The sequence below is a fragment of the Festucalex cinctus genome, chromosome 15 (assembly GCF_051991245.1).
Source record: "Festucalex cinctus isolate MCC-2025b chromosome 15, RoL_Fcin_1.0, whole genome shotgun sequence".
Lineage (NCBI taxonomy): Eukaryota > Metazoa > Chordata > Actinopteri > Syngnathiformes > Syngnathidae > Festucalex > Festucalex cinctus.
The window spans coordinates 22,068,470-22,082,766 of NC_135425.1; the positions used below are offsets into that span (position 1 = coordinate 22,068,470).

General features: G+C 38.0%; 2 protein-coding genes across 9 annotated transcripts in view; one reads left to right on the top strand and one right to left on the bottom strand.

The window, feature by feature from the left end:
* Nucleotides 1-519: 519 nt before the first annotated feature.
* On the bottom strand, nucleotides 520-13,559 carry rbm18 (RNA binding motif protein 18). Of its 2 annotated transcripts, none has more exons than XM_077496724.1 (6): nucleotides 13,283-13,559; nucleotides 12,759-12,872; nucleotides 7,211-7,337; nucleotides 5,237-5,317; nucleotides 4,126-4,226; nucleotides 520-1,667 (listed from the first exon to the last, which is right to left on the bottom strand). In XM_077496724.1, the coding sequence occupies exons 2-6, from the start codon at nucleotides 12,863-12,865 to the stop codon at nucleotides 1,496-1,498; spliced, it is 588 nt and encodes a 195-aa protein (XP_077352850.1). In that variant the 5' UTR covers nucleotides 12,866-12,872; nucleotides 13,283-13,559; the 3' UTR covers nucleotides 520-1,495. The 2 variants fall into 2 exon arrangements, with proteins under 2 accessions (XP_077352850.1, XP_077352849.1); XM_077496723.1 differs by having other exon boundaries at nucleotides 5,231-5,317; nucleotides 13,283-13,540.
* A 29-nt stretch (nucleotides 13,560-13,588) lies between these two features.
* mrrf (mitochondrial ribosome recycling factor) overlaps nucleotides 13,589-14,297 on the top strand; it is a 42,754-nt gene continuing 42,045 nt past the window's right edge. For all 7 annotated transcript variants that reach the window (XR_013278639.1, XR_013278640.1, XM_077496719.1 and 4 more), the window contains exon 1: nucleotides 13,589-13,700. The gene's annotated coding sequence lies outside the window, so the exon portion shown is untranslated. The remainder of the gene's footprint in view (nucleotides 13,701-14,297) is intronic.

Here is a 14,297-nt window from a genome sequence, read left to right on the forward strand (position 1 = left end):
TGACGCGAATATGAGCCCACACAACCAATTAAGAATCGTTAGCTTCAATTCTGCGTTTTCACAACAGGCTCATCCGTGTGACGTTTAATTTAGGGACAGACATTATAGGATGATTGCCAGAAATTTCATGCACAAAATAGGTATATAAAAAAAAAAAGATCTTTCATTTCAGCACGACAAACGCGCCATCTTCGATGCAATTTGCAATATTGCACCCCTCGGTGCGTATTAATAATAAAGGTTTGACTTTTCAGGCACGTTTAAAAGACTTGAAATAGTTTTTATGATATGGCTGGCGTGTGCAGGAAAACAAAAATACGGATTTTTTATTTTTATCGAGGAATTAAAGTAGACAAAAAAAAACGTGCACAGTTAAAAGCAAAATTGGCTATATAACATTTTTAGAATGGTTGCCACAATTTAATTATTTTTTTTTATGCAGGTTCAAATTATGGGTCAAAAAGGAATAATGTGATCTGTGATTTTATGCTGTCGTCCTAAAGCATACAAAACAGACAATTTCATCAATATTTTTTATTGATGAAAGTAAAATAATTAAAAAACAAATAAAACACGGGGTTCATTATGACCCACATTTTCCAAATTGCGAAACTTTTTTTTTTTTTTTTTTAAACGAGGCCATTTTATTTTATTTTTTTAACAACTCCAATAGCCATACAAAATGATGCACGAATCAAACACATTTTATTATTATTACAGAGCTTTATGTTTTTTCCTCTGAAGTTTATATCACTTTCATTTAAATGTAAACTATAGGCAGGCTATTGACAATTCCGAGTGAATCAAAATGGCGGCCTCACTCGGTGAAATGACCCTCTCCGTCCATTGAAAAGCACTGGACTTTGGATCGTTGTCATTTGATTTGTGAGGATTATTTTGATTTCAAAATTTTGATGAAATGTCGTTTGACTAACTGGTTTGTAGTCACAGGCAGAATTAATACAACATTGTTTGTTCTTCCACCCATATGCATTGCGTAAATATCAGAATTATGTTCGGAATTGTCAATATGGCTGACAGTTTGTGTAGCTCATAGACCCTGGTTAAAAAAATAAATAAAAAAACAAAACAAAACAATAATAATAATACTAATAAAGAATAATAATATATATCTGAAGGGAGATTTTTTTTTTTTTAAGAAATAAAAAGAACTCAAACTCAGATAAATATAAAAATCCAAACAAAACATGTTTTGCATGTTAAAAAGTCTCAACGTTTTTGCAAGTCTTGAAAAGGTTTCTTCCCTCAAAATGATACCGCACGTTCCAAACATCAACAAACACGCAAGCACTCAAATAAAATGTAACAAAACCGAATGAATTCATGTTATTCGTCCATCATTGTTCACCTCAAAAAATGAGTCTTTCTTAAAAAGTCCCTGTTAGGATGGGGGGGGCTGGAGGAAAAGTGGTTGTGGTGGGGGGATGGATTTTGGGGGTGGGGGTGTTCCCTCCATGATAAGTGGTAGGCCGGGTCATCTCCTAAACCTCCGAAAGGGCCTGCCGTGTGATTTGGAGTAGGGCTCCCAGCGCTTCCTCTCCGGCGGCTTGTTGTAAACGTAGGCAGACGGGCCCGAGTACTCCTCATCCGGATTCTCCTCCATCATCTGCAGCTTGGCCTCGATGGCGCGGATCTTCGCGCTCGTACTTGAAGGAGGAGGACACACAATATAGATTAACTCATTCACCCCCAGCCATTTTCACAGAAGCAATCCCGTTCGCTCCCAGGCTGTTTTACTGGATTTTGACTGATTTTGCAAGGCCCACAGAATATTGTGTTCTATTTCTATAAAATCATGGAAGCTATCAAAAGAAAGATTAAAGTCTCTTCTTTCATCAGGACAAAAAAAGTATGTTTCTATCTGTTTCCGATTTGCAGCAATTAGCGTTAGAAGAGAGCTAAGTTTCATCAGTTTTCACAAATCTATTTAAAATTCTAATTTAGCTTTTTTTCGAGATGGCCCTGGTTGATCTCCTTTGCTCTGCTGCCACCTGCTGGCCGTTTGTGTAATAACTACCATTTCTGCAACCGTTCTTTGCAGTTGAGAGGCTGCATCAAAGCCTTCTGTATGCTCTCGCATAAAACAAAAAAAAACAAAAAAAACGTATAAATACGTCTTTGGGACACTTAGAACATTAACTCTTTGACTGCCAAAGACGTTTCATGAAGATTAGTAAAATTCCAATGAATGGAATGTGATCTTTCATTTCGCAGCCACATTGTATATGTAGTAAAGGCAAACAATATTCTTTTTGCCTTGAAATTTGAGTTAAAATGATCAAAAGCGGCTGGCACTGTGGATTTTTTTGTTTTGTTTTTATAACGCCTGGCAGTCAAAGAGTAAAAAAAAAAAAAAAACGTATTTATACGTTATTGGGAGCAAATGAGTTTTTAAAGAGGACGTTAGCAGGCTTAAAAAGTGAAATAAGGTGATGGGAGGAAGAGCACGAGTCGAGATGATGTGACTGGGGCGGGCGTGAAGGAAGATGGTTGTTTTTATTTCCTCTCGTCGTGAGGAGCGCCATTTCCAGTCCGCACTAGAGAACAAGTGTGCCGGGGGGTTCTGTCCCGAAGAAGAGCTCTCCAGATGGCATCCCGCGCTCGGAGTCGCCGGCGCTCGCCGTGAGAGCCCTCAAGTCTGCTTTATTTGCCGCGGCTGCAGACGAAAGCTGGCGAGGACAAGAGCCGCTTCGCAAAATAATAACTTGTGGACACGCGAGTAGACGGTCAATGACGCGGACTGATTTTGCAAATGGAACGCTTTTATACGAAGATGAGTTACTATCTGGCTCAAAGTGAACCTCGTGAAAATTCTGCCATAGAAAGAAAAATACACACTCAACAGGAGGGGAAAAAAAATGGAGACCTGCTTGTAAACATACTATTCAACATATTTCATTTAGGGTAAAATATTTGAGCCATGTTGATGAATAAACAATATCAGATGACTTATTGTATTGTAATTTGCAAGTGACATAACACATTTGAACTATAAGTCAGTCTTTTTCTCGCCCTCATTCTCGCTCATATTCTCATATTCTCTCTCATTGTCATATTTTCTCTCACTCATTCTCATATTCTTTCATACTCACTCTCATGTTTTCTCTCTCATTCTCATATTCTCTTTCATACTCATAATCTTTCATACTCAGACTCTCTCTCTCATTCTCATATTCTCTCTCACTCATATTCTCTCTCATTCTCATATTCTCATATTTTCTCACGCATTCTCATATTTTCTCTCGAATTCTCATTTTCTCTCCCTCATTCTTATATTCTTTCATTATCATATTCTCTCTCACTCTCATATTCTTTCATACTCATATTCTCTCATTCTCATATTTTCTATCTCATTCTCATTTTCTATCTCACTGATATTCTGTCTGTGAGTGTATATATATATATATATATATATATATATATATATATATATATATATATATATAGTACATTGATCTAATATACCTTTTTTTCACATTATTTCAATTGATAGTGGGGTTGTAAAATGAATGAACATGGGAAAAATATATACATACTGACCCATATTCATAAAATAATATGTACCTGTAAATTAAAAAAAAAAAAAAAAAAAAAAAAAAAAAAAAAAAAGTGAAGTATGGAGAATCTTATATACGAGTGCAGCCTCTAAAATATCCACACTCTCTTCTTTGTCGCCCTATTCCTCTCTTTGTATTATTACATGTGTCGAGAACTGGTCCTGCATGTTTTTTTTTTTTAGGTTTCTCTACTCCAACACACCTGATTCAATGATCAGGATAATTATCTGGCTTCTGCAGAGCTTGCTGATGAACTCAAATATAAATCAGCTGTGTTGAACACGGGAAACCTCTAAAACATGCAGGACTCAGGCCCTCGAGGACTGGACTTTGACACCACTGCTTTACACGATCAGGATATTTTGGCCAATCATCATTCAGCGAAAAAAAACAAAACAAACATAGTTGACTTCATTTAACGTTTATGGCGGCATACGTTGTGCTTTTTACTAATCGTTATTAAACGTTTTTGGCGGTCAAAGAGTTAAAACAACCAAGCAATTAATAAAAGTTGAAGGAAAAATGTGTTTGTGTGCGCTCAAACAACCTGAGGTGGTTCGTCGTCAAAGCTCCCTCGGCTCCGTTGCCGCTGCTCGACGGCTCCAAGCTGGAAGGCATCGTCTTGTCGTTACGGAAACCTTCAAACCTCTGCAGATGATGATGATGATGATGATGAGTACAAACAGAGATGGCAACACAAAAGCACACACAGATGGAAAGAGACAAAGCAAACAGGTGAAATAAGACAGAAGGCATTCATGTAACACAGAATCAAAAATGAAAGAATGAAGGAGTTAGTTTAGCGTTTTGCAAACAGCTGCAGAACATGCAGGGAGAGAAACGCAAACATTTCACAGAAGCAATCCCGTTCGCTCCAGGCTGTTTTACTGGATTTTGACTGATTTTGCAAGGCCCACAGAATATTGTGTTCTATTGCTATAAAAGCATGGAACCTATCAAAAGAAAGATTAAAGTCTCTTCTTTCATCAGGGAAAAAAAAGTATGTTTCTATCTCTTTCCGTTTTGCAGCAATTAGCATTAGAAGAGAGCTAAGTTTCATCAGTTTTCACAAATCTATTTAAAATTGTGAGTAATTTAGCATTTTTTTTCTAGATGGCCCTGGTTGTTTTTTTCTCCTTTGCTCTGCTGCCACCTACTGGCCGTTTGTGTAATAACTACCATTTCTGCAACCGTTTTTTGCAGTTGAGAGGCTGCATCAAAAAAAACAAAACAAAAAACAAAAAAACAACAACAACGTATAAATACGTCTTTGGGACACTTAAAACATTTTTAAAAAGCGTATTTATATGTTTTTGAGCATTAAAAAAACAAAAAACAAAAAAACGTATAAATACGTCTTTGGGACACCTAAAACATAAAAAAAAAACAAAAACGTATTTACACGTTATTGGGAGCAAATGAGTTGAGTTGTGAAATTACAAATTTATATATTTGATTGTGGCTGGCTGATTAATTGGTCCGATATTACAATTTTTTATTTATTTTTTTTACTTTACAAAGTCGTCTCATGGGCCGGATCAAACCCCTTTGCGCGCCTGATCCGTTTGACACCCCTATTTTGGACAAATCTGAAGTGTACCTTCCGCATCATATCGTTGTCAGTGCGTGGAAGGAGCGAGCGCGACACTTACCCTTACCTGCGCGTGCGCCCAACGCACGACCAGTTTCTTCGACAGCGCCAGCTTGCCGTTCAAACACTGGATGGCTCTTTCGGCCTCCTGCAGACAGAAGCAAGATGGATGATTCTCACTTTTTCACTTTGGACGACATAAACATCCCACATAAATGGGACTTGACTGCGATCAATTCCGGCTTACAAATTCAGGTGACGGACGTCCGTCGCCAACCGAGGAGCCTGCATAGTAATTAATGAAGCTCTTAATCTGGGAGCGTGAGTAAGTGTGTGAGAGTGGAGAAGATAAACACACACTTCCTTTGTATAACTCTTCTGGGAGGACTTCATAGCCCCAATGATGGACACTGGCTGTGAAACGAGATGCTTATCGTCATCCCTCCCGGCTCATTCGAAAACAAATACTGGCTGCGAAGTTCGGGGTGGGGGTGGCGGCTCCTCTCTGGTGTTTTGAAATACATAACAGAATCCACTCCTGCCATTTTGATTACTATTAAGGCGGACATCACAGCAATATATAATAAATTGTCACTGTTGGGCAAATTTGGTCAATTTAATTAAATTTTATTTTTTTCACAAGTCAATAGTATTATTCAGTCCCCTCATGGGTCTGTTATTATTTATTATTATTAGGGTGGGTTTAAAAAAAATTGAAGAATCAATAACGAATCGATGACCTTTTCAAGCCCGATATTGATTCATAAAAACATGAATAGATTATTTTAATATTGTTTTTTTTCCATAAATTATGAAGAAAATAGAATTTTAAAGACCTTTTTTTTTTTTAAATCTGTTCACATGAATTGAAAAGTATTTCTTACATTTATGAAAGAACTGACTTATTGCACTTTTAGACCATTCAGAATCTTTTTAATTTATATTTACAATTATTGAATTAGAATTATGAAAATATTTTCCTTTCGATTGGCTGGCGACGAGTTCAGCATGTACCACTACTGCCCGTTGCCAGCTGAGATAGGCTCCAGCACCCCCCACGACCCTTGTGAGGAGTAAGCGGTTCATAAAATGGACGGATGGAAAATATTTTCATCTCATCCTCGCTGATTTCAATGTTTGTTAAACACTTACGTAATTATAACACATGTTAAAATTTACTTTGAAATTTGTGGAGTTTTTATCATGTCCTTGACATTTAAAGGGATACTTCACTTATTTAGCCCATTATAGGAATAAAAAAATAATATTCTGTCTATAATTAATTTGATACTTTCATTATTTTTCACATACAAATAGTACATAGAACTTTTTGCAGCTTGCTGTCAACTGAAAATGACATCACCTGTTTTCTAGGTTTGGTCATGTGACATTCACAAGCTGAGCTGGGATTGGTTAACTGAGCCCTTGTGATGTCATTTTCAGTCGACAGCAAGTTGCAAAATGTGTTTTTAAAGGTACTAATTGTACATGGAAAAATAATGAAAATATCAAATTTATTATGGCCAAAATATTCATGTTTGACTGCCAAAAATGGCTAAATAAGTAAAGTATCCCTTTAAGGAGAATTGATGTTTCATAACTAATCAATATCGGATTGAAGTGAAGCAAATCGATTGGGGAAAATGAAGTCGAATTGAACTTAACTCTTGTGAATCAAAATTAAAATTAAATCCAGCCCTAATTATTCATTTTTAAATCAAATTATTAACTAATCCAAAGCACAAAACAACTCCACGTTCAAGAGAATGGGAAATAATGGTGACCGCACAAATATTGACACATTTTCACTTAGGGGTGTACTCACTTTTGTTGCCAGGCGTTTCGCTATTAATGGTTGTATTTTGACTGCGGTAACAGTAAATTTACACATAAGCTGTACGCTGACTCCTTTTCATTGTGTCAAACTCATTTATCCAGTGGTTCTCCCATAAAAAGATACAACTAAATGTCTGCAGAAATGTGAGGGGTGTCCTCACTTTTGTGAGATATGGTATTATAAATTGTGTGTGTGTGTGTGTACCTCTCTGGTGTTGAAGTTGACGAAGCAGTAGCCTCGCGGTTGCCCCTCCAGAGGACCGGACTTATGGAACAGGAAGTCAAACTGTTTGACATGGCCAAACTTCTCTAAGAGCTTCACCAAGTGATACCTGTCAGGAAACGTGGGACAGAGCACGCTCGTAAATAACAAAAAAAGCCACAGGGGTGTAAAATGAGTAGATCAGGGGTGTCAAACATAAGGCCCGGGGGCCGGATCAGGCCCGCAATGGGGTTTAATCCGGCCCGTGAGATGGTTTTATAAAGTGTAATAAATAAATAAACAAATAAATAAATAAATAAATGTAGGCCCAATTAATAAGCCGGCCACAATCAAAGCTTATAAATTCATAATTACACAAGTAAGTCTCAGTTGAGCAATGCAACTTGTACATGGAATTGCTCTGAATGTCGTTATTTTAAACACAATTTAAAGTTAGTTTGTTTAAAAAATAAAAACATGAATCAAAACACAAACATGCTGAATAAGACACATTCAACTACACATATGACAAGGATTAACGTCCTTATAACTTCATTAACGGCACCGGGCACACAATCAGTGAACAATATACAGGTTTATGCAAAAAAAATTTAGGACAATATTTGTACAGATGCGCCCCACAATTTAGGGCTGGCCCACAAATAGCGAAAATCTGCATGTAATTGACGGCAATGTTTTAAATATTATTTTACAATTTTACCGATCCGGCCCACTTGCGAATATATTTTCCTCCATGTGGCCCCTGAGCTAATATGAGTTTGACACCCCTGGAGTAGATGAATTATCTTGATTTATTTAGTTAAAAAAAAAAAAACTGTAACAAAAGAAAACGGTTTTGTCTGCACGTCAGACGGATTGTCATCCTGCACTCTGCCACTGTACAGCGTGAATCTGTCAAGCGTCCGGGATAATGAGAACGGCAGCTTTTTCCCCTGCCTGACACCTTTTTAGCAGCGGGCCAGCTGTTTGTGGCACGCCTGAGACAGTAAATCTTTGATTGAGACAATGCCGAGGATACGGCAGCAGGACAATGAGGGAATAAAACAAAGGAAGCCTCCCGAGCGCGCCCCTCCTCCTCTGCGCAAACAACATCCAGCGAGCGGCTCAACTTAGAAAATGCGCTCACGGAAGAGCTATGCGCCGCCGCGCGCGCTCGGGAAGCGTGGGTACGGCCCGGCCGGGCTCGTCGCGGCATGGGAAAAATGTGTCTTCTGGGAAAAGAGGCTGGACAATGAGACCTGCGTCACCTGCCGACATCCAGGCTCGGCTCGCTTGTGCATTTTCAAATGGCAATGTATTAAAATTGAAATCAGAGTCCCCCCCGCTGTTATTTTTAGACTTCAACTTCAGGCTATGTTTACGTTCTGTTGCTGATGACGAGGGATTTAACGATAACAGCAATATCGTCATATAAAAACTGCCACAATATCATCGTCGTTAAGTTCACAATATTTAAAAGGACCACATCTATTTAAAAAAAAGTCAGGTTGATTTCCATTTGTGCAGTTCTAGCACCCTCTAGTGGCTAATTTATTAGTGCAACTCAATTTTCGTTAGGGATGTTTTGGCCTTCTATGTTTAAAATCTATGCTAATTGTCAGATGAAGGGGAATCTAATTTGCTTGTGAAGCGATCAATGTGTGCTTGCATTAGCAAGTAAGTGCCTCAATATTGTTATTAGAGATTGTAGGTGGTTTATATGCATTGCTGTTATGTATAAAAGCACATTTTTTTTAGTATTTTTTGTAGTACTTTTTTTTTAGTATGAGCACTTTTTTTTTTTTTAAACAATATTGTGATCTTATTCAAATATTGCCAACCCCCCCACAATATCGTGATAATTATCATATTGTGATGTTTGGATATCGTTACATCCCTAATATATACACATTGTAGAAATCTGGTGGACATAGATGAAAAAAAAAAAGTATATCTGACTGAGCTAAACCATTTTAAATTGAAAACTGCTAGTAAGTGCTAAGTCACTAAGCAAAAAATTACGGATGAGGATTAGGGCCAGGGAAGAGAGGAAAAATAATAATAATTGGCAGGATTCTCACTTTATTCTCAGAATTCTCACTTTAAAGTCAGAATTCTGAGAATAAAGTGAGAATCCAGCCAAATTTTTTTCTCTCTCTGCACTGGCCCTAATCCTCTTTCGTAAAAAATTGAATAAAATAGAAAACCTTTTTATTTTTGGATTATTTAAATAAATATACTAAATAATAATAATTGGCAGGATTCTCACTTTATTCTCAGAATTCTCACTTTAAAGTCAGAATTCTGAGAATAAAGTGAGAATCCAGCCAAACTTTTTTTTTCTCTCTGCACTGGCCCTAATCCTCTTTCGTAAAAAATTGAATAAGATAGAAAACCTTTTTTATTTTTTGATTAATTAAATAAATATATTAAATAATATTTTTTGTTTAATTTTTCATTGTGTAGTTTCCGTGTTTACGTAACACACAATATACTGCAGCCTTGAAAGATCAGTCAGAACCCTCGAAATTAGCTGACACTTAACAGGTTTTCTTTTTTTAAATGGCCGGTATGGAAAAAGTTAAGAGCACATTTTCACGGAAACAACTTAAAACGTTTTACATAAAACATACACATTAATCTAAACGGCCACCTTCGAATGATCAGTCAGAATTCCGTTGAACATGGGCTGACAGAACTCGGGGAAAAAAAAAAAAACACAAAGAAAAATGTCCGACTTTGCAGGACTCAAGGTGACTCCAGGTGAAATCCAGTTTTGTTTTGTTCAACAGCCTATTATTGTTTCGTTGTTGAGATTTTAAATCTCAAGAGGGCTTGTGTGTGTGTGTGTGTGTATACCTGGCCCAACAAGGACAGCTGCATGACAATGAGTAGCATGTGGGAGTGTGGAGTGCGACTTTCCAGGTTGCAGTACAGTTGTACATTTGTACAGCTCCCTTGAGGGCTTTACAACACAAATGACTTCTGCTTTTCCCAGACAACACCCTGCAAACATGCCTCACCAAAGGTAATAACTATAAGCAATTGGAAGACTCGTTTTTACAGTCTTGAGCAAACACGTACCCACCAAAAAAAAAAGAGAAAACAAACCTCTGTGTCAGCGGTAAAAAAAATAAAAAAAATAATACAATATATAAACAGACTCGTGCACGTACAATGAATGCAGACACTCCAAGAACATTTTTGGATACTCGCAACAGAACCACAATGGACCGCGGCCTCATGGGAGCCGTAAAAAACGCCGGAGGAAGAGGAGGAGATGGGGTGCGGGGGAGGGGGAGGAAAGGGTGGGAGAACCTGCGGAGAGTGAGAGTAAAGTTCAGAGCGGCAACGTTTAACGGCAAGGTGAAAGGTGGAGGCGGGAGGATGCTGCTGCCAAGGAAGCGAGGTGAGAAGACAGGTAGTGGGAGAAAGGAGGAAAGGGAAAAGGGGGGGGGGGGGTCGTTTCAGAAAAGTGATGATCCAAGTGGACAGCGGTGGAGCTACAATACAAAAATATGACAAGGAGTGGATGTTACAGACTACTATTTACCTGGGAAGGAACGGTTTAAAAAATGTGGGGAAAAAAAATGCATGATGTGTCTTCTTTAAGTCATTTTAAGATAAATGTGGAAATTGCACCGCTTTTCAAGACAATTTGTAAAACAAAAATAATACATAACTTATTATTACTCTTTCCTGCAACGCTTGTTTCAATGACCTTTTGCTTCCAAAAAAAAAAAAAAAAAAAGAATTTGAAGTGGCGGACCTGGAACATTACTACTGAAATTTAAATAATCCATTATAACATTTGACGGATTAAAGGGATACTTTACTTATTTAGCCCATTATAGCAATCAAAAAGTATATAATTAATTTGATACTTTAATTATTTTTCACGTACAATTAGTACCTTTAAAAACACATTTTGCAACTTGCTGTCGACTGAAAATGACATCACAAGGGCTCAGGTAACCAATCACAGCTCAGCTTGTGAATGTCACATGACCAAACCTAGAAAACAGGTGAGCTGTGATTGGCTACCTGAGCCCTTGTGATGTCATTTTCAGTCGACAGCAAGTTGCAATATGTGTTTTTAAAGGTACTACTAATTTTATGTAGTATCAAATTAATTATAGACAAAATATTAACTTTTTATTGCTATAATGGCCTAAATACGTGAAGTATCCCTTTAAGTCATTTTAAGATAAATGTGGACATTTAAGCCTTTCAAGACAATTTGTAGAACAAGAATGATACATAAATAACTTATTACATTTTCCTGCAACACTTGTTTCAATGACCGCTTGCTTACCCCCCCCCCCAAAAAAAGAATAATTTGAAATTGAAATAATCCATTACAACATCTGAAGTGTTAAGTTTTGTGCAAGAGCAATAAAGGACCTAGCAACGGAGGTCTGCATTCCTCGGCGGAACAAACAAAGTGTACCCCCAGTGCCAGCCAGGAGCCAATTAATCTTCCCAATCAGCAACAGGAGCCGTGGGCATTTCTCATGTTTTCTCTTCGTACGGTGCTGCGCTAGTCGCGCTATTTAAACAGAAGCGGAGCGGGGCATAGGAACGGGAAGGAAACGCCTGTCTAGACGCCCACCAGAGCTGCAACGCATATATTCTGCAGGAGCCCCCCCCCCCACAATGGACACACAAAAACAATCTTGTAGCACAAAAAAAACAACATTTGTGCTTCTATTCACATTCAGAATCCTCTAATTCCTAAGCAAAGAACCAACAAGAGAGGTTTAAATGAACATAATACAATCTACATTGGTATGTAAAAAAATAAATAAATAAAAAAGCCAACCTGTATTTTTTAACGAAGGACAAGTGTGTCAAAGCAGAAATCTGACATCATGTCAGGTCACAACTCTTAAAATCTTAAACCATTGGCTGTACAGTTAATAGCGGTTCGAAGCTAGCCAGTGGAGTTAATGATTCCAAAAAATACAATACATTTCAATGGAAAATTTTGTTTTGAAATCAGACCAAATGTTACAGAGCAGACAGTCGTCGACCTTCAAATCAAGATACATCTGCAGCAAATACACAAAATACAACGGGAAACGCACAGACGCGGGTCCAGGTTGACAAAGGGAGCGTAAACAGGGCAGGTGGGTGAAGAACGACGGCTGCCGCTTTTGCAATGCAGCTCCACGCTTCACTGCCACTGTTTCACACAACCAAGCCCCTGTCTGCTCAGTGTCAACACACAACGCACACAGTTCATCAATCATGCGTGCGTGCACAAAGCTGTGCCTCTCTCTGGGAGGTGGACATGGGCACCTTTAGAAGGCAAAGTTTGGGATTTATAACACAGACTGCCAAACATCAGTCTTGCGTCGAATGCTTTAACGCTGCTTAGAGTTGGCAGCTTCATTGGTGTGCATCACATTTGTTAGTTTTGGGTGAAAAGTGGATTTGTGTTACATTCTGATCATATTTCTTACAACTGTGGGGCGCCGTTTTTCATCATTGCACTTACATCAACAGCAATAAAATGCAGTTCAATATGTTATCAAGATCTTAAACTCACTCGGTGATTTTGGGATCGATGTTGCCTATCCACAGGCGGTTTCCATCATGGGCTCCACTGTCTGAAAGGATGGAGGCATTTTCCATAGTCTCTGCTGCAGACGACATGTGTCCACTGACAATTAAGACAAAGTAAAATAACACAATTATACATTACTATACTTATTATTCAGCAAATGAATTTTGTGGAGGAACACTCTGTTTTTCAAAGGCATGGAAAGTTAAAGATCATGCAAACTATTATTATGTGCTTTCAAAAACAACACACGCGGCGCCGAAGAAAGTCATTTTCAATTTTATAGAAATGATGCAATGCAGTTCTAGTAAACACTTGCAGTCTCGTGTTGTAGAATACAAACGAGGATGGATCGTTATGTACCAAAACCCTATTTAAATTGGCAGCAAGCTGCTCGATATTAGTTACAGTGCTCAGTGCCGTGAAATCGCTACCAAAATTGAGCAACTCGTGTTAATTACTGCTTTATTTTTAGCAGGTCACTCGCGGTTAGCATATTTAGCACTTACCTCCTCGCTGATCAGACCTGCTATGACGGTGGCTTCTTCAATTGAATTTGCTTGTGATCCCGCTTTCGGGATGCTTCAGTGATGTCAAATAATGACAACAGTCATTTTAAATCCATAGAGTGGATTACTGATTTGAAATCCAGTTGGATATCTTGTTTTGAGGGCGAGGCAGTAGGTTTTCTACCGTCCAAAAACACAGGCGCACTGTGATGTCGTAGATTATTTGTAGCGCACTCGTTTTTAATCCTGCATGTCCCAGTCGCAAATAAAGTACGTTACGTCAGGAGGTTCCCCGCTCAATCGGCACACTCTGTTTCATATTTCAAGCGCCATCGTCTCAAAAATCCGTCGAGGCAAGATGACGATTAAATGTCAAGCCTCGCTTCCCTGTAACATGCTCTTGTAAAGGATTGTACCAGTAAGTACCCATATTTTGCGCAATTTAATGTGCTGTATGTGTTTTAACGGTGTTATTCTTATAGATTCGGCAACGCCGTGTTTCTTTACTGCCGTTTGTGAGTTTACGGGACGAGAAAGAGGAGAAAAAAATGTCACAGTCCGCACGCCGACCTTCACGCTTACATTAAACAGAGGCAGTTTCCAGTTTAACGATATCTGGAAAAAATATGCAGAACGTATTTACACCATATAGCACTCTCTTTTATGGCAGTTATGATTAAAGTATTTCTTTTCAATTAAACGAGTTCTGTCGACAGTTCGAATCAAATGTCACGTGACTTACATTTGAGTCATATTTGGACAGTTTTGTGAAATTAATGCACGCCACATAAGTGCTGTAGTAAATTAAATTTTATTCATTTAATTAATTTATGAAAGAAAAAACGGTATAACATAGAAACAAATGTTCTCCGATGTAGAATGAATGAAATGGAGCAGAAAGAAGACAAGTATGTCCCTTCTCCACAGAATTCAGTTACAATTAACATATTTAAAAACATAAAAAATAAAAAAAATATCTATACATATATAGCAGCTGGTCACACAGTCAGTTACA